General features: G+C 53.6%; 8 protein-coding genes across 8 annotated transcripts; 4 read left to right on the plus strand and 4 right to left on the minus strand.

The window, feature by feature from the left end:
• Positions 1 to 384: 384 nt before the first annotated feature.
• A1O5_09261 (uncharacterized protein) lies at positions 385 to 1603 on the minus strand (the record flags this gene model as incomplete). The annotated part of the gene is made up of 5 exons (XM_007749840.1): positions 385 to 461; positions 530 to 899; positions 950 to 1046; positions 1097 to 1176; positions 1451 to 1603. 5 exons carry the CDS (start codon positions 1601 to 1603, stop codon positions 385 to 387), a joined length of 777 nt encoding a protein of 258 aa, XP_007748030.1.
• A 114-nt stretch (positions 1604 to 1717) lies between these two features.
• A1O5_09262 (uncharacterized protein) lies at positions 1718 to 2061 on the minus strand (the record flags this gene model as incomplete). The annotated part of the gene is made up of 2 exons (XM_007749841.1): positions 1718 to 1860; positions 2010 to 2061. 2 exons carry the CDS (start codon positions 2059 to 2061, stop codon positions 1718 to 1720), a joined length of 195 nt encoding a protein of 64 aa, XP_007748031.1.
• A 729-nt stretch (positions 2062 to 2790) lies between these two features.
• A1O5_09263 (uncharacterized protein) lies at positions 2791 to 4302 on the plus strand (the record flags this gene model as incomplete). Its single annotated transcript, XM_007749842.1, has 1 exon — positions 2791 to 4302. One exon carries the CDS (start codon positions 2791 to 2793, stop codon positions 4300 to 4302), a length of 1512 nt encoding a protein of 503 aa, XP_007748032.1.
• Positions 4303 to 4983: 681 nt separating this feature from the next.
• A1O5_09264 (uncharacterized protein) lies at positions 4984 to 6685 on the plus strand (the record flags this gene model as incomplete). Its single annotated transcript, XM_007749843.1, has 2 exons — positions 4984 to 5750; positions 5803 to 6685. 2 exons carry the CDS (start codon positions 4984 to 4986, stop codon positions 6683 to 6685), a joined length of 1650 nt encoding a protein of 549 aa, XP_007748033.1.
• A 1079-nt stretch (positions 6686 to 7764) lies between these two features.
• On the plus strand, positions 7765 to 9391 carry A1O5_09265 (uncharacterized protein; the record flags this gene model as incomplete). The annotated part of the gene is made up of 2 exons (XM_007749844.1): positions 7765 to 9139; positions 9270 to 9391. The coding sequence occupies 2 exons, from the start codon at positions 7765 to 7767 to the stop codon at positions 9389 to 9391; spliced, it is 1497 nt and encodes a 498-aa protein (XP_007748034.1).
• A 633-nt stretch (positions 9392 to 10024) lies between these two features.
• Positions 10025 to 11014, minus strand: A1O5_09266 (uncharacterized protein; the record flags this gene model as incomplete). Its single annotated transcript, XM_007749845.1, has 1 exon — positions 10025 to 11014. One exon carries the CDS (start codon positions 11012 to 11014, stop codon positions 10025 to 10027), a length of 990 nt encoding a protein of 329 aa, XP_007748035.1.
• Positions 11015 to 12794: 1780 nt separating this feature from the next.
• Positions 12795 to 14750, plus strand: A1O5_09267 (uncharacterized protein; the record flags this gene model as incomplete). The annotated part of the gene is made up of 1 exon (XM_007749846.1): positions 12795 to 14750. One exon carries the CDS (start codon positions 12795 to 12797, stop codon positions 14748 to 14750), a length of 1956 nt encoding a protein of 651 aa, XP_007748036.1.
• Positions 14751 to 15255: 505 nt separating this feature from the next.
• A1O5_09268 (uncharacterized protein) lies at positions 15256 to 17097 on the minus strand (the record flags this gene model as incomplete). The annotated part of the gene is made up of 1 exon (XM_007749847.1): positions 15256 to 17097. The coding sequence occupies one exon, from the start codon at positions 17095 to 17097 to the stop codon at positions 15256 to 15258; it is 1842 nt and encodes a 613-aa protein (XP_007748037.1).
• Positions 17098 to 19371: the final 2274 nt, after the last annotated feature.

Genomic DNA, 19371 nt, shown 5'->3' on the forward strand with positions numbered 1-19371 from the left:
GGGGGCACGTTAGACTTTTGACGGCCAGCTCCAAACCAGTACTGCGGGAATCAAGGTTGAGAGTTGCATTTGGTCCGATAAAAGCCACGCAGAAGATGTCCAGACTATGACCTTTGTGTTTGAAGTTCTCTCGGGTATCAAAATGCTTTTGTATGTCGTAGCTCTGTCATAAGGGCCCGAAACAGTAAGGGATGTCCTGCCAATTACAGAAGTAGTCCACGCAGAGAAGTTGAATCAATCCGGCTTTAAGATCCTTTCCATAGTGCAAGCTCTGAAGTTGCAATTGAAAACACCGAGACAATATTGTCGTGACGATATTCGGGCAGTAATCCTCAGGATTCGCCAAGCAAGTCCAATCGACCACCTTTGGCTTAACAAACTTTCTCATGGCTCCTGCTCAGTCATGGCTTCGTTATCCGGTTCTCGAATCAGGGAATCCGAGTAGTTTGATCTGAGTTTTCCTGCAGTTGAGTAGTTAGTTGAAGGAGACCTTCCGAATCCCTCTAGTATCGTCGGTCGTCGTAGCTACCATAGCCACCTGAATAGCCATAGCGAGGAGGGCTTCTGGTTCGGCCATACGGGTCGCCACCTCGAGCATATGGATCATAGCCTCGAATGGGGGGTGGTGGCGGTCCACGAGGATCATACGGGTCAGGGTCGTATCTCCTCGGTGGTGGTGGTCCGTAGTCCCTGGGTGGAGTGCGTCTTCCATAGCCTCGATCGTAGTAGTCATCCATAGGTGGGCGACGTCCAGGCGAGCGCTCACGGTAGCCTCGTGGGCTCCAGCCTCGTGGAGGAGGCCCGCGCCGATCGTAATCATCAACAGGACCGTATCGGCCGCCACTCCTAGGTGGGGATCTCTGTCGATAGCTGCGATTGTCCGGTCTTTCTTCTTGAATCTGGGTGGGCCGGTTAGGGAAGATTGCAACGGGCATTAAGTAATACGTACATCGGGCGTACAGTGGACAGTCGCTCCCTTAAAGGTCTGTCCATCTAGTTTTTCCACAGCAGTCTTGAGGTCGGACGAGGTTTCGAATTCCACAAATCTTTGACCAGCGGTGAGCAGATGCAGGGATGGAAGGGACGTCAGAGTTACCCTTTACCGTCACGGTCACGGCCAGTCTCGGAGTACACGACATCCAGTTGACCTGAGCTTCGCGCAAAGTCCTTGAGATCCTGGAAACTGGTGAGCACGTTTCTCTGAGTTAAGGGAAGGTCGAGTTCGGAGACAGGATGCGACGAGAGTCAAAGCTGAATGAGGTCTGTTCGACTAGCCAAAATGTAGCTGCGCAAGCTCCAAAAGTCCAGTTCTTCAAATATGGGCATGCTTCGTGGAATCTCCGCCACATCAAAGGAGAGGGGCAACCGAGATCGAGGTTGATAGGCATCGCTTCGGTAATATCTGATCCAAACGGATTGTGCGAACATGTAGAAAAATGGGAATCCTAACCTGCCAACTAGTATCCGGTTGGAGTCCGGTAATCTGCATGCGATAGATAGTGCGACGTGGCCGGGGGACGTTTCGGTCAGAGGGGCCAGCGAAGTCGTCCTTCCGGCGGGGGCCTCGAGCAAACTGCACAGTAAGTCGCTCGCCCTTGAACATAGTCCCGTCTGTTGTGGATGTTAGGAAAAGCCACCGCGAGAAGAGGGAAGGAGGGAGAGGTATATCGTACGGAAGGCTGAAAGAAAAGTTAGCGCATTAGAACTGGTCAAAGGATCAAGATGACTTGCCTGGAACAACATCTCGCGCATCCATGGCGTCCTCGTATTCAATGAAACCGAAGCCGTTCATGAGCTTGATTTCTTTGATAGAGCCGGTGCCATGGTTGCCAAAGTGGTCCTCTATATCCTGTTTGGTGACTGAAAGGGAGAAACTGAGAGTCAGCGACTGGCGCAGTCCCGGAACAGGTGGTGAGCGGGTCCAGGAGTCAATATTCAGGGCTCAGCCATCCTCCAAGCGTGCAACTTGTCCAGGGAGACCAAAGGAGGGAGAATGGATAGGAGCATACTGTTGCGCGGAAGGTTGCCCAAATAGAGCCGGGTAGACGAAACATCGGCCATGGTGGACTGCGGCCTGCAGACAAGTCCGGACGACGATCCAGGGAGATCGCGACTGTGATTCAGTGGTCAAGAGCCGTGGGACAGACCAAGTTCGCAGGCAAGACAGTAGCCTGGGGCGTAGAAATGAGGCGGAGGTGATAGAGCCTTGCAGGGACAAGGGATCCAACAAGCGGACAGGAGTGACAGGAGTGACAGGACGGAAGGGAGAACGGTAGCTGGATAGCTACAAGGACGAGATGTGAAGCGAGAAGGATAGAGGGACCACCAAAGTGATAGACACGCACCAAGCAGTATGTGGATGTGAAGAAGATGCAAAGTGGAGGGCGCAGAGGGCAGAAGGGGGGAAAGTTGTGTCTTGTTGCAACCTGCAGGCGTGAGCTGTGCCTCACTTCGAGATGCTGCCAGCGCCAAGCCCGCACTCAAAGCGCACCCTTGGTCCCTTGCCCACCTGGGCACCCAAACCGTAGCCATGGCTCAAGGGCAGCAAGGGTCATCACTGATGATTGACAGCTCACCAGGCTTCATGGCTGCGCCCACTCACCACCAAGACTATCTCCATCCTCCCACTGGCAGCAGCCCGTTGCCATCACCTGCCACGTCCACCAGCCAATCGCCTCTTTTTCTTGCAGCATTCCTCTCACCCTCCCTCCTTCTCTTCGCTCTCACCAGCCCTATCCTCCTCTCGTGTTCATCGACTTCCTTTTGCCGCCCGAGGCTTCTTCAGCCCTCATGGTGGAGTTCAGTGACGGCACCTTTTGGCGTTCCATAACACTTCACCTGCAGAAATGTGGCCCAGATGACCCTATTCACAAGTGTTTTCCAAATGGCATGGGCAAAAGCGTCCTGGAGCAGGCTAACAACCTGTTCAGCCTGGCGGACAAAAAGCTCCATACGTTTCCCTTCAAGGATGTCCAGCCGTGTTGGTTCCGCCTCTACACTGACGCCAGTATTGCCAAAGTGCTGGAATTGCTTGGCCTCACCTCTCCCACTCTAAATGATTCGTCGCTGTCGGAATCTCTGAAGACTCATTTGGATGAGATTGTGTCCATCCTAGACATGGCACTAATCATGGCCGGAGGCCTAGGGCGAGAAGAGATAATTCACGATATTTTGGCCAGATTACAGGCTGTCAGTGTAAGTGAAGGGGAAGACAAGGAACACCCGCGAAAGAGGAGGCGAGTCGACCATGAGCCTGGGTTTGATCATGTTTCCGACGATCGCCTGCCTGCTGACAACGTCTCTATACCAACCATTCTATTTCCCATCCTGCAAATGGACCAGCCTACTCTTACAAAATTCTCCCACCACATTCAGCAAACACGGCAGCCTGCGGTCTTGACAAACATCATGAAGCATTGGCCAGCTCTCGAGAAATGGCAGCGAACGTCGTTTTGGCTTGATGCCACCATCGGCGGCCGTCGTCTCGTCCCGGTTGAAGTTGGGCGGAGCTACGTTGACGATGACTGGAGCCAGAAGATTGTCCCCTTCCAAGACTTTCTGAGTCTCTACATACTGCAGTCGACGGATCATGGATCTAACGCTGGTACTGGCAAAAATATCCAGACAGGCTATCTAGCGCAACACGACCTTTTTAAACAGATCCCCGCTCTTCGAAAGGATATTGCAACCCCGGACTATTGCTATCTGGACGCTCCGACTGCTGAACCCGGTACGCCGGTGGCCTTGAGCAAGGCAAGGGAGAGTATGAAGAAGACAAGCCATCCCAAAACTATTCCTCCCGAAACCCGCGATCCGCCCGACGACGACGCCGCTGACGAGATGGGACTTGGAGACGAGCCCCAGACCAATATCTGGTTTGGCCCGGCATGGACGATTTCTCCCCTGCATCATGACCCATACCACAATATTCTCTGCCAGGTCGTGGGCACAAAGTACGTAAGACTCTATTCGCCACAGCACAGCAAAAGGTTGCTGCCCAGACCTGAAGACGAGCCTGCTCCTCATGTATCCTCTACTGGAAACGCAAAATGTACGAAGGGTGACGTAAATGATGGGGAGCAGCGTTGTGAAACAATTGATATGTCAAACACTTCGCAAGTTGATATTGCCGCCATGGAAACATCCCCGCTCGAGGACTGGGACGAGGTTTACCCCGGGATTAATCAAGTGCCGTACGTTGAGTGTGTCCTTGAGGCTGGCCAAGCGCTCTATATACCTATTGGGTGGTGGCATTACGTGCGGAGCTGTTCCGTAGGCGTCTCTGTGAGCTTTTGGTGGTGATGGGCTAGGACAGCAGATCCATTCTATGATGATCGGCTCTACCCAGGTGTCGATTGCCCCCCATCGATTGGGGACACTAGGAGCACAGACCCGCCCACGCACGCGACGAAGGGAGGGGCCTCTAGCCTATTTTCGAGCAAACCGCCGCTACTGGAGTCCATCGTTCATGATCTCGTGCTCGATTGTTGGTAACCGCCACAGCACAAGATGGACACCAAGTACACGTGGTCGAGCATGCAGGTCAAGGTCTGGATATCCAGAAGTCGGGAAATGCATATCTTCTCGTGATAAAGTTAGATGACCAGAGGGTGTTCAATGGAGCACCTCGCGTGCTCATCCCGCAAAAGGGAAGGCTTGTCCGGGGCTTGACAGGGATCTCGACTCTTTATCTTCGACTATGGACTCTGGCTGGATGGATTGTTATCAGCAGGCCAAGGACCGACTATGATCGTCTGCAACCCTAGCTGCTGGTGCTGCCAGCTATCGTTTGATCTGTGGGTTATAAAGGCAAAGGCGCCTGCCACTCATCGGAGTCTGATCCTGAACGACCTACCGACGGAGCTTGTCATCGTGAGCCCCTTATTTGTACTGTTCAGCCGTCTGCAAGCACATGCTCGTTTTTGTCAACGGCCCGGCCCCCACAATCTCCAAGGTTGTCACGTCATCACCACCAACAGCCACATGGCGGACAGCGAGTATGCCGGCACTGCTGCTCGCAGCATGTCCAAGGATGAAGGTCGTCTACGCGAACTAGGCTATAAGCAAGAACTGAAGCGCGACTGGTCAATGATCCACAACTTCGGTGTCTCTTTCTCCATCATTTCTGTCATCACTGGTATCACGACCCTGTTCAGCTATGGACTGAATACCGGCGGGCCGGCGGTCATGTCCTGTGGCTGGCTTGTTGTCTCGTTCTTCACGATGTTTGTCGGCTTGGGAATGGCGGAGGTGGTGTCTGCGATACCCAGCGCAGGGGGACCTTACTTCTGGGCTGCTATCCTGGCACCGAAGCCATGGGCCCCGTTCGCGAGCTGGGTTACAGGGTGGTTCAATTTACTTGGTCAAGTCGCAGTCACCACCGGTATCACCTTTGGCTGTGCGGGACTGATTTCCACATTGGCCAGTATCAATGGGTACGAAGCAACGGCAGGCAGAACACTGGGTATCTATGCGGCGCTTTTGTGCTCGCATGGCATTGTCAACTCTTTTGGTGTGCATATTTTGCGTTACTTGAACAACACCTCCATAATTCTACACTCTTTGGGCGTCTTCAGTTTTGCCGTCGCGGTCGTCGCTAAAGCTCCTCATCATCAGTCCGCCAAATTTGTGTTTGCAACGTTCTATGACGGTACTGGTGATCCAGGATGGTCAGTCAGGGCATCCTCTGCCTATGTCGCCTGCATTGGTATCCTGATGTCACAATATACAATTACCGGGTTTGACGCTAGGTGTGCCTCACTGAAGAAAGGAAGAATTCTCACATACTGACCTGCTGTCTAGTGCACATCTGTCTGAGGAAACCCAGAATGCGTCGTGGTCGGCGCCCATTGGTGTTCTCATGTCGATTGGCTGCTCCGCTGTCTTTGGGTGGTTTCTCATCCTTTGCCTTCTATTCAGCGTCCAGGATTTCCAGGCCACTCTGAACTCAGAGTACGGTAACCCGGTTCTTCAAATCCTGGTCGATGTGTTCGGCAAATCAGGAGCTATTGTGCTATTTGTCCTGGTCATTATCTGCGTCTGGCACTGTGGTCTGTTCAGCTTGACCTCCAACTCGCGAATGATGTTCAGCTTTGCTCGCGATGGCGGAATCCCGCACTTCTTCCATAACGTGGACGCGCGATTTCGAAGTCCGATTCGAACTATCTGGCTTGCCGCAGCACTGGCTTTTCTTCTGGCAGTACCCAGTCTCGGATCCTCTGTTGCATTTGCTGCGGCAACTTCGATCGCAACCATTGGCCTCTATATATCCTATGGGCTTCCTATCTTGATCGGCATGGTAAACCCGCAGGGCTTTATTCACGGCCCTTTCAGTCTTAAATGGGCTTCACGTCCTGTGGCACTGATCGCATGCCTGTGGATCGGATTCATTACCATCATCTTCTGTCTGCCTGAGCTGAACCCAATCAATTCACAGACGCTGAACTACACCCCCGTGGCCGTCGGTATCATTGCGGTATGGTGTCTTGCCAGTTGGTTTTTGTGGGCTAGGAAATGGTTCAAGGGTCCCATTCGACAAGTGGCCGCTGAAGTAGCCGGGGTCAATGTTGATGATCCAGATGCAATGGACCGGGCTGAGCGTGAAGGCAGAATCCCCGAACTTGACGAGGCTCAAATTGGCAATGAGAAGAGTCTGTTGACCACCATGAAGCAGAATTACAACTGAAACCACGAAAGTGGGTGCTAATGGTAGGAGGAATATGGATATATCCCGGGCAATGACCCATGGATCCTTGACATCTTGGGCGACAGATTGCCGATTGATGGTGATTTCGTCAGGACATAATGGCATACTGATCGACTCATCATGGCCTTTATTTCTCTGCGGGCCAACAACTCTCGCTGTTGCCAGCGTTTTCATAGAGAATATCTAGTCATGTTCTTGAGGTCCGAATGCTTTCAGGTTCTGGAAGATACTGGCGGTGCGGCCCAATTACCCGGCCCTATTTGTCTCGTATTTCGCATCCAGGGAGTCACATACCACTTTGAGGTCTTGTTCTCGAATCTCAACTCCAGATTGGAAGGCGCATGGTGAATCCGACGAGGTTCTAGTGGCAATTGGCACCGAGGGACAAGTCTTTGGTCGGGGTTCAAAAGCTGACTCGATCGAGAGCCCGAAGCGGGGTCGACAAAGGGGACAGAGGCTGAGGTGGGGGCAGCTGCAGCAGTACGTACACCTTTTACTATACGCAGCAAGAAACACAGTCTGAATATGAATACGATGCTGCTGCCTGCTTGGGAGGCCTGTGTAAGATGGGAACAGACGTATTCGCATCACAACTGCTCCAACATTACTAATACCTCAAGCATCCAACGTCCACCACAGCTGAGATAAGAGGATGCCAAAGTGGCCATCAGGTTTCCACTGGAGCATCGCAAGATCCAAGGCTGATGGCAGCCCCACGAGGTTGCAATTCCCCCGCCATATTCCGCTGATGACTAGACGTAAACGGAGTACCTCGCTACGCCCACTGCCCTTCAGTCCACCCGAGATGATTGCCTGAGTGAGAAGTCTATATACTTAGCGCTCGCGTTTTGGTGGTGGATGAGTATATAACTAATCCTCAGTTTCATGCTTCCTCGTCTTCGCTCCGCTATCGGCTGAGGAATCGCTTTTTATCGCGTTTACATTTTGACCTCGTCGCTGCTGGAACATCGAATCTCACCAGTAACCGGCATTGTTGCGTTCAGTCAGGCATCAATCTATTTCTACTCCATCGGACACCTCGTTGCCGCTGCGTTATCATGGGCTCTCTCACACAGTCTTCTAAGCGGAGCATCACCGGCGAGGACATCTCGAGTCTGAAGTCTTTGCTATCATCGACCAACGCCACTGTTCTCACTCCACAAGACGAAGCTTACGGTACGTCTATAAAACGCTGGTCGAGCGCAGCTCAGAAACCAGCTGGAGTTGTGGTGGTGCCGACCAACGCAGATGAAGTCGCCAGTGTGGTCAAGTATGCCACTGACCATGGCATTGACCTAGCCGTCAAGGGTGGTGGCCATTCGACTGCAGGTGTCAGCAGCACAGACGGCGGGCTGCTGATTGACCTAAACTCCAAAATGAGGCATGTTGACGTCGATCTGGACAAGAAATTGTTCATCATCCAAGGAGGCGCCGCATGGGGCGACGTGGATCAGGCTGGCGTGAAGCACGGTCTGGCCACTGTCGGGGGGACCGTCGCAGATACGGGAGTCGGCGGGTTGACGTTGGGTGGTGGCTACGGATGGCTCTCGGGCCAGAAGGGATTAGCGATCGATAACCTCGTCGAGTGCACGATCGTGCTTGCGACAGGGGAGATCAAGAAGGCCAGCGAGCAGGAAAACCCGGACCTGTTCTGGGCGCTGCAAGGGGCGGGACAGAATTTTGGAGTGGTGACCGAGTTCGTTCTCAAAGCATACGATCAAGGCGATGTCTTTGCCGGGATGCTCATATATCCACCTACGCCGGAGATAATTGAGAAGGTGGTCGCCGCCACGAACGACCTGTACACTCCGGACGCGAACGGGAAGACCAAAGTCGCCGGTCGAGGCGCTGGTGGCATCGCCTTTGCTCGACCCCCGCCCGCCGAGGGCAAGGTCATGCTGATGGCCGTCATCATCTACTTTGGCACCGAGGCCGAGGCCAAGGAGAAGTACAAGGCGCTGTACGACATCGGCCCCGTGGTGGACACGACAGCCATGGTGTCCTATCCGGTCATCAACACTATTCTTGCGCCGCCGATTGGCCTGCGAGCGAGCATGAAGGGCACGTCGTTTACGATGCCGATTCGGGCCGGCTTCGTCGAGGACGTCCTGCGCGAGTACACAAAGTTCACCGATGGCAACGACGACACGGGCATCAGCCTCGTGCTCTGGGAGGTCTACGACCCCAACCAGGTCGTCGCGCACGACGAGGTGGGCAGCTTCGCCAACCGCGGCTGGCACCTCAACGGCATGATCTGCCCCATTTGGACGAAGCAGGAACACGACCAGGCCTGTCGCCAGTGGGCCAGGGACATGACCGCGCTGTTCAAGACCGAGCTCGAGGCCCAGGCCAAGACGACCGGGACGGGCGTTGACGGCGGTGTCGGTCTGAGGGGGAAGAAAGGAGCTACAATGCTTTATGGAAATTACGACCGTGAGTGCTACTCTTCCTTCTCTTTCTGTATACATGTTCTTCCCTCATACTTTTTCTCCTTCTTTCCCTGTTAGTCCCAGCAAAATTTCTCTGTGACATATCCAACTAACCGAACAACCGACCTTGACAGAATACGACGAGAAATCCCGCGACATCTTCGGCGAGAACTACCCGCGCCTGCAGCAGCTCAAGGCCCGCTACGACCCGACCAACATGTTCAACAAGCTCTTTGGTGTTACGCCGCTGGCGTGAATGCATACACAAGGGCGTGCGGTGGGTGGGGTTCAATGTATTGTAGATCAGGGAACGAGGCATAGACAGATATGTCGGCCATAAGGCATCGGCTGCAGTATAGGGAATGGCATATTGGCAATAATGAGTCTTGATCCCCCTGATGACTCCTGCTGGGTCTCGATGGGTCTTGGTGGGTCCTCCATGACCACCCTCGTATGATAGCGATGATAGCGTCAAGCCCATGTCCTCTGCCGAGCGACATATAGGAGGGAAATATTTAAAATACAAATACCCTCGGCAGGGTAACGAATAGAGCTGGACTCATTGGCTCATAATTGTCTACAACTGGATAGCCAGGTATAAAGTTGAATAGCGTCTTAATAACAACTAAACGTGGAGAAGTTGTATTCCGTATGTTTACGGGCCTCTACAAGCACAGGCTACAGCCTTGTTCGTCTCGTGGATATTGTCGGCGAGGGGGGGGTGTGTATTCTGTCTGCTCTGATTTACTCTGCTCGATGCAATTCTCCTCAAGTTACTCCCATTAGATTCAGTTCAATTTAGATATATCTATTCATTATCGTCCTATCCTATCAACCTGCCTTACGTAGATATCTGAATAGAAGTGAGCCCGTCTGATCCATTTCAATCTCAATGCTTGACCACAATCTTGCCGCCCGCATCGTGGCTGTCCAACAACGCGTGCGCCTTCTGGATATCCTTGTACTCGAACACGTGCGTTGGCTTCGCGTTCCACTCGCCCTTCTCAATCTTGTCCGCGATCTCCTGCAAGGGGATGTTCTCCAGCGGGAAATCCTCACTGCCGAGCACTTTGCTGTGGAACAGGCTGAAGTGCACACCGGAGTCCATCTCGATCATTGGGTTGAAGTCCTTGACCGGCGCGAGGCCGCCGAGCCAGCCAGCCTGGAGCATCCGTCCGCCGGGGCGGGTGAGGCGGATGGAGTCGAGCAGAGCGATGTTGCCGATCAGATTGAGGGTCTTGTCGAATTTGTGGTCGGGGACAAATCGTTGGCTGAGTGGAAGTTCTTCAAGGATCGCCTCTTCCACGCCCATCTTCTTTAGCATCTCGAATCGCTGCTGCCGTCTCGTGGTCGCTGTGACTTTGGCCCCTGCATTCACGGCAAGATGCACGGCGGCTTGGCCAATTGTGCTTGTCGCGCCGCGGATCAGGATTCTTTGTCCCTTGTGCAGGTCGAGGATGGTGAAGAGGCACGAATATGCCGTGGAATATACCTCAGGCAATGCGGCGAGCTGTTCCCAGGGTAGATTGGTCTTGATTCTCACCACGTTCGCGATGGGGATGTTGACAAATTCGCCGTATCCACCTGGTCGATTTCGACCCATCCCGCCCATCACGCCAGCCACTTTATCACCCTTCTGGAACTTGCCCGAGGGGTCGGCCTCAACGGTGCCCACGCATTCGAGACCGGAGATGGGATTCCATTCGTCCCATTCACCCTTGCGCATGTGCATTTCGGCGTGGTTTAGACCAAATGCTTTCACGTGAACGAGGACCTCGCCTGGCGTCGGAGTGGGTTTCGGGGCCGTCTGGAGTTGTAGGACTTCCGGGCCCCCGAAAGCGGTGATAATAATCGCTTGTATCGTTCCTTGGTCAGACATGGCTGTAAGATGAAGTTGTTTGACTATAAGTTGATGATAGACTCCGCCGTTGAGGCTTGATTTATTCTTGTGGTAGTAGGGTGAGCACTTGCTTGATTGCATGGACTCCTGTTCTGATGGGTCATGGCCAATGCATTTATACCTTTGTTCCAACTCACCGCGCGTATTCAGCCACCGTCATTGCTCTTGAACGTCTTGTTCTCCGTGCTGCGAGGCTCTCGTCCATGAATACGCACATGGATGCACGGGCAAGGATGAGGTGTCTCCTGTTTCGTAGCTAGCGCATCGCAATGGCAGTAAGGTAAAGCAGCGGCTAGTGTCCGCTGCGAATACGAGTCGAGTGAGCTTGTCAGGTAAGAGTTCAGAATGCGCTGGGAAGTTGTCGGCTGCTGAATTAAGCAAAAGCTCCATCAGCAAGGCTGTCTTCTGCAGAGAGAATTGATGCAATCATGTCATGATTGGCAGGAATTCTGGAATTGAGTTGCGCGGTTTGTTGAAAGCTGACAAAGGCTGCATCTGGTAGCAGGGGCAAGCAGGGGGCAGATGTTGGAGATAGACATGGGTTGGCTGTGTGAAGTCGCAGGCCCTTCGCAGTACGATGCCGCTTTTATATGACGTAGATAAAGTCACCCAATCCGGAAGGTTGTCCGCCGCCCAAGCATCAGAGTTTCAAAAGCGGCAAGCTGGACTCTTTTGCAATCTCTGAACGCAGTAGACAGCGAGACAGGAACAGAACACAATGCATGGTCAACACTTACGCCCTCCTCCAACACAGAGACAGAGATACTGCTTGCACACAATTCCCTTGCGAGGGATCTCAACCCCGGCCTTTGCTAGTCGAAGGGTCCAAATCCCCCCAGTTTCAGCATGCAATGCTGACACCTAGCAACTCGCCGTGCAGGCGTCCCAGACACCTCATCTCCTCTTTCGATCAATCGACCTACTCAGACACTTTATGACGGCCAGAAGCTGGCCTAAGCAAGATTAGACTCCGGGAAACACCATTATTGCACTTGCCGTGGTCTGTGGCTAGAGCTTGATGAACAAATACCCGGTACTGAGTACTCTGTACTCCGTATTTAGGAGCAAACTTTCTTTTGCAAAAATGGCGCAACTCTCGGCTACGCCAGCCGACTAACAGCTAAGTCGACCGGGGGCCCGGATGCCGGATGCTTGTTGCTTGACGCCGAACGGTGGGCAGAGAAGACACCTAATTTCACCTCCCTTCAAACCTTGAGCTATCTACATATCCCATCTCATTTCAAGAAACTGAGTGAACAGCTGGAACACCTCCCCTGCGTACCTAGTATGCTTCGACAACAGTCCCCTGGCTTCACGGGAGAGGCCTGTTTCCGCGCTAGCCCTTGGCTGTTGGGTTGGATTCTTGGTAGCTACAGCCAAGAAATGGATTGCGTACCAGCGCTACATTGAAAGGACACCAAATCCCTACGGGATGGTCTCTAGGATGCAATCGCGGGCTTGGACTACTCGCCTGGCCCAAAGCAAACATTCCACCTGCAGAACCAAGTGCTGTCGAAGCGCCGCGAACAGTCTCGACTTGCCTCTCCCGTGCAAGCGCGCTTTAATCGACGAGGACCTAAAATTACCTGGGCCTAGGGTCATTCGGTCGAGCCGCGCAAGATCACATTGAACCTTGCAAGGCATACTCGGTAGGCAACCAGGACCCCCACCAGGCTCCTCTGCAAAAGTACAAAATGGAGTGCAAAGGTCAGTTGGATTCGATGCCGCTTCAGCCTGTTCTGCTTCTCTCATGCCAGCCATGGTCTCTACACCTCCGCTGCGGTCTGCCGCAGCATTTTCAGCTATCCATCCATTCACTTTGAACACTCCCTCTCCTGCTACGCCCGAGCTGGGGTGGTCTGCGTCACCAGCAACGCAGCTCCCTCTGACCCCAGAAATTCACTTTGATCCTAACGACCGTATACGCTTGCCCGGTTCTCCTCTTGCAGCTCGCACGGCAAATCTCAAGACAAACGCTATCACCAGTCTTAATCTTTCCCCGCTTGACTCATATGTGCCAGAGCAACTACTGTCAACGCTGTCGAGCGAGACAAGTCGAAACAAACGTCTCTTCCGGAATGAGCTCTCCAGCAGGACTCTGGCCGCCACATCTCAACCACAATCACCTCCCTCGAATGACAATCACCGTACCATCCCGGTGCCTTTTTTTAAAATCGAAATAGAGGAAAGGTCTTGGCGAAGAACATCTCTACAACCTCTTTATCCAAGCGGAAAGCTGGCCGGGCATTGCAGTGATGCCGTTGAGCAACATGCTACTGCACGCAGTGCCCCCACAGTTGCAAATGACATCAAATCAGAACATCGTTCAGTCGTTTCTGATGAAAGAGTTGCTGGTGAATCTCAGACCAAAATCATCACAACCACCACCGCGACAACCGTACTTCCTCAGTACTCGAGAAGGAAGAAAGCTTTAACACTCTCCATCGTATGGACATTGAACACAAAGCTGACCACCATCTTGCCTCTCGAAGCGATAGAAAGGTTCGATGCCGATCCTTCGCATTGTATTGGAACGACAGAGGACGGTTTAAGATGCAACAAAACAACCACGCGATCATCAAATAAAGGTTTTGTCACAAAATTGTTCACGGCTCTCTCGACATTTCAGCGCTCTCTTGATTTCGAATCCTTTGCGGAGCATATGGCCCCACTGATTGAAAGCGTAACTTGCACACAGTGGCATGGAAAGCGGGCTCGGAGTTGTTTGGATGAATTGTGCTCTTATTCCTGGCAAACACGGGAGATCGCCGTTACAGACCCACACCAAGGTGAGGCTATTACGAACATTATCGACAGCGTATTCAAATTCTGGATCTCGGCTTTGATAAGAGTTCCAACAATCGCCAAATGTTCGAACGTACCGGCAAAAGGAGACGCTGATGGTGTGCGAGGAGCACCTTGCTCGACAATCGTCTTCTCCGACGCTGCACCTTACGGGAATCCTGCGATCTTTCGTCATGCCAGTCTGCATGTAACAGCACCGTCAAAAAACGCGACGAATAGCCATGTCACAAATAAGAGCACTACTGGAATACCAGGAACTCAAATGACAGTCCCGAAGGCGATGCGTTTATCAACTCATCTGAACCACGCATTCGAACCATATCCTTACTCCAAAGCAAAAGCAAATGCTACGCCTCAGGCCTTGATCCGGCAGACTCTGAAGAAACCGTTAACGTACAGCGATATGTTGCGTTCTGGGGTCATCTACGTTTTCTGGCATCCGGGTAGTATGGGTTACGTCAAAATAGGCTATGCCAACAACATCAAGAAGAGGCTTGAAGATTGGCATAAGCAATGTGGATTCAACCTCGAGCAGCACAAGAGTCGGGAATATATGGACGTGACGAAGGTCCAGCACTTAGACCGAATCGAGAAGCTAATCCATGCCGAACTTAAAGAATACCGGGTGTTCGAGCCATGTTGCAGCGGTTGCGGGAGAAAACATCTAGAGTGGTTCCAGGTCGACCCGAGCTACGCTTTGAGGGTAGTGGCAAAATGGACAAGAAGGTCCCTTTACTCAGAGGGGGAATTGGATCCCAGTATCAGCAAAGAGGAGATCGAGAAGCTGTGCCAACTAACCGAAGCCGACCGCCCGCTACCGCTGCCCAGAAAGGGAACGAAGAACTTCAACGGAAGCATTCGTGGTGGTGGTGGTGGTCGTCGTACATCAAAGCCTCAGGGAAGTCGTTGAAAGGTGAAATTTTGCCTTGATGGATGGTTGGTCGCCGCGCACAGGAACATGGCGCAGCTGGTGAACACGGGGGATGCCGCTGGTCAAATCACTAAGCATGGTAACCATCACGTCGCGTCTTCTTTCTGGGGTTTATTCTCGTTCATCATCTATCAGATATCATCATAAATGTCAGGTCCTTATCAATCAATCACTCACCCACCCAGGGCGCAACCGCGACTGTGGAAGTGGCAGCCAAGCCTCAACCTCAAAGACCTACCCGCCCTTTCCCCCAGAGGTCTTTTTTTGTTTTTTGTTTTTTGTTTTTTTGTTTTTTTTGTTTTTTTTTTTTTTTCACTTTTGGGTTCATCGCAGGGACTCCCGAAACACGACGCCGGCGTCGCCTCATCTAGCTTAGACAAGGGAATTTGACTTCTACACATCGGTGCATTGCAGATCGGGAGCTCAGGGCGATTTAGGCATTCAAAGCCTCAGCCCCAGCCCCAGCTGTCGTTGCGTTATTACGTTACTCTAACATCCCCCCAACCAAGTTAAGCAGCTTTGTGAAATTGGGCGTGCCCAGCCCCGTGGCAGCGTCCCAGCCAACTGTGGCCTTCCACCCAGCGCCGGGGACCTCGGGCGCATCGAGGCCCGAGGCAGTCGTGCTCTCGCACCCCCTGGACGATCCCTGCGTGATGTCCGTGAGGGCCTTGTATCCCTTGCCGTACAGCCAGGGGTTCAAGAAGCCCAGGGGCTTGTGGCCCTTGGACATGCGGACGGAGTTGACGTTTGCGACGATGGCGGCCCAGGTGGGCGTGGCCGCGCTGGTGCCGCCGCTCAGTTGTTCCACGCCCAGATGGAAGATGGGGAACGTGATCCAGGCCTGGGCCGCGACGTCCGGAATCGCCCTCCCGGTCCTGTTGTACAGGCCCTTGAACTTGTCCTTCACGGTGCCGTTGAGGTACGCTTCGACCACCTCGCGCTGGTACGCGGGCCGGGCAAACACGTCGCTGAAGCCGCCTCCGGACATGACCTCTGCGATCTCGGGCTGCACCAGGCCCGTGCCGCCCACGCTCGTGACCCACGGACAGCTAGCGGGGAATTGCGGCATGAAGCGCGTCGCGTTGCGGCCGTCGTTGGTCATGCAGCCGTCCCCCGGCCCGCCGTCGCCGCTGGACGCAAGCACGCTGACGCCACGGGCGCCGAGCTTGGCGAACAACTGGCACACGCTGAGCATGTAGGACAGTGGGTGGCTCTGCTCGTCCTCAGCGTACGAGATGCTAATCACCTGCGGCAGGTCCTCGTTCGTGAGGTTGAGCATGTACTGCAAGTACTCGAGGAACGGCTCCTGCTCGTTTAGTGCTCCCGGGATGTCGGGCTGTTGGAGGTCGTAGATCAAGGGACCCCGGCCGCCGACCTTGTAGAAGTGCACCGGCGTCGGGTACGACAGCGTCAGGCCATACTGGACGTCCATGTTGGCCTCGGAGGCCCAGGCCGCATCCGTGGATTGGTTGTTGACACCGCCATTTACTGAGGTGATGGAGAAGTTTGCGCCGCGCGCGTACGACGCCCATTTGCCAACGAACAGTGCCAGGTCGTGGCGCACGACGTTCTGGCTGGCGAAGGCGGGGATTCCCAGCCGCGACCCGGAGCTGGCGTTGGCGCGGAAGTTGCCCAGTCCGTAGAGAGCGCGGATACAGTCTGGCGAAGTGGTGGTGTTGCAGTATGTTGCGTTCAGTTTGGTTGCTGAGCCGTAGACGGGGATCGAGTCGGTGGTTGGGCCGGGCTGTTGAGCCGGACGGGAGCGAGCGAAATGTGTCGTTGGCTGGATCGTTTGGATGTATGGATGGAGACTGTCAGGGATGGAGTACTGGAGGGTGCGAATGCGCCAGCTATTGTCCGCGCGGTTGTGGAAGTAGTCGAACCTCGTGTCGAGGAGTGTCTCTGCCTGCGCGACGCTAGCGACGACGGTAATCCAGTCTCCGTTGTCTTCGATGTCCGTGGCATCCACACCCTGAGCCTCGAGCCAGGATAGCACGGCGTTGGAGACGGCCGGCTCAGGACGCATGAGGGCGTTGAGTGAGTGGGCATCGTAGTGCTGGCCGTACAGCTCGTGCTCGGGATCCGAGATTCTCAGCAACTGTTCCTGCAGGAAAGCGTACTTGTCATCCTGGCGAATGGCTATGCGCAGCTTGAGACGTGCGCTGGCTGGAGCTGGTTCTCCCTGGTCCCAACCATCAGGGACGTCGGCGAGTTGCTCGAACACTCTGAGCTCGGGGTCGCTGTCGGGGGCGCCGGCGTTGGCGATGCTGCTGGCCAGGAGGGCCAACGCACAAAGCACAAGTGACCTAACAGTGAACCTCAACATCCTCGCCAGCTAGGTAGTAATATGCGCAGATTGTGAATAAATAAGGGAGTCTTTCGAGGCCCAGAGAGCTCAGTATAACTCCTTTCTCGCATTGAGATGTGGCCTTACGCCCATTCTATAACCTCACCGTACGGAGTGTTAATATGTATGCCTGCTCTCTTGTTGGATCGACCCAAGGCTGTGCAGTGTAGGATCCGCGTCTAAACCCGCACCGGGTCCATGAAGTGGGTATGTTTTGAGTAAACTAGGCCCCGGGTACCACCCCACACGTCCGGCTGCAGGCCTTGTGAGGTACCCAGTACCTACCTAGGCACCTGGATAATGGGAATAACGCTGCCTGAATACCATATGCGAATTAATGGGTATCCTCGCGGGCGACGATCACTGACGAGAGGAAAACACCACCGACCAGGAGGGCTAATGCATTCATAAATGAGCTTGGACGGGATTAATTACCTTGGACAGTCAGCAGGACTATGTTCATCGAGGGCGACGACATCTTTCTTCAGTTTGGGGGGGGGAGGAAGACTAGGTACGAGGGCGGCTGGCCGCTTCACGGCCCACTAGCGCTCTGGCGCTACTAGGAGTACCTAGAAGTACAAGTATACCTCTTCCTACCTCCCAGTGGCACCCGCTATAGTAGCTGGCGTTTTCAATCCAGCTTCAACTTTACATACCTACTTGGCACACTCAAAAAATGTCAGGACCCATATTTTGGGTCCACTGCGGCTTTAACTCTGGGCGATGATCAAGTCACGCGTAGCTTCTTCCAAGTCCCCAACCAACAGGAAAATCGCTAGCAGCGGCAATGATTCAAACCTAACTCGACAGCGCAGGCAGCAGCCTGAATTGCTGCCCGGTGTCGAAGGACAACACCTCTCTAACGCAAACACTGACGGCGTGAGCCAGGATACAGAGCATTGACCGAGGCGCGTCAAAAGTCCAAAAAAACAAAAAAAAAATAATAATATTCCCGCCGCACCGCCGCAATCGTTAAAACATTCTTCAAAATGCCTCCTGCTCCGCATTGCAGAAGCTGCACTTGCAACAGAAACGGACTTACCACATCTCTCAACATAGCATTCCAGATACTGGGAATACTTGCAGCTGTCACATTTGGCGTCTTCGGGGCCCTCCAGTGGTCTCAGGCAAATTCGAGCAATCTCTTGGGAGCGCAGTTCAATATTATAAACTTCTGTCTTGCCAATCAGGTGCGTGTTGATTCTCATCCGTGTTGTGCTAGTTCTGAGAGGTGGCTTTAGGAATTCCGAAACACAGAGGCTTGCCGTCAAGCTATTGGGGCCACGGAGCAATTGCTACCCAGATTTGCAGAAGTGGCAATGTGTCAGGCTTATGGGGACATTCACCCTGTATATGTGGATCCGCATCTTACAGCCTCTCCCATATCTCGAGCAAGTGGCCCTGTGTCTACAGCAACTTAGCTTTGAAGGAGAGACTCTGCTTGTACAGCCCGACGTTCCATGCACCCGTCGAGCTATTGGCCAGCGGCAGTTAGAGAAACAAGATCAGAGTCTGGGGAGAAGAGAAAATTTGATTGAAGCATACACTCAAACGAGGGGATTCGAGAATTGGAACAACTGACTAGCAGTAGGAATGTGATTAGTCGATAGGAGAGGAGGTTGTCCAGACCGATATGCAGAAAGGAACGACAACTTAATATGCTTGGGCATGAGCTCCATGCGCAGAAAAGCAGGTGTCGAAGTTCCCCCCCTTCCCTCATCTCCGTCGTTTCGCCAGACTACTATTCCGTGGGTAAGTAAGGAGTGTGCGCGGCTGGAATCACCGACCTTACCGCGAATGCCCTGGTGGCAGCGTGGAGGAGTTATATCACTGGGCAAACAAGACGGACAGCATGCTACATGGACCAAGTCGTATGAGGCACCCATGTCCACGTTCCCGCTGAGTGTCTGGAAGACTGACACGATGCTCCACCATGAGCTTGAAACTCGATCCCCACCATATTGTCGGCTACTATCCCAGCCGAGACACGGTGCCATCCGCACCGGCAGGTAGGCGTGTAATCACCATGTTGCGACCATGGATCCGTCCTATGTAGCACGTAGCCGTTGTTATCGTGCGGCACCCGGCCCTTGTATTGTTCATGTTCTTCATCGAGCATGGCTCGGGCCGCCGTCAGCTCTCTGGAGAGGGCGCAGACCCGGCCCACTTGGTACGCTTCTATTAGTTGGGATAGATTAATGCCGCTTTTAGGCTACGGCGCGGTCGGGCGCTCCCACGACTTTTTGGACGCAC

The sequence above is a fragment of the Cladophialophora psammophila genome, assembly GCF_000585535.1.
Source record: "Cladophialophora psammophila CBS 110553 chromosome Unknown aczJe-supercont1.15, whole genome shotgun sequence".
NCBI classification, from domain to species: Eukaryota; Fungi; Ascomycota; class Eurotiomycetes; order Chaetothyriales; family Herpotrichiellaceae; genus Cladophialophora; species Cladophialophora psammophila.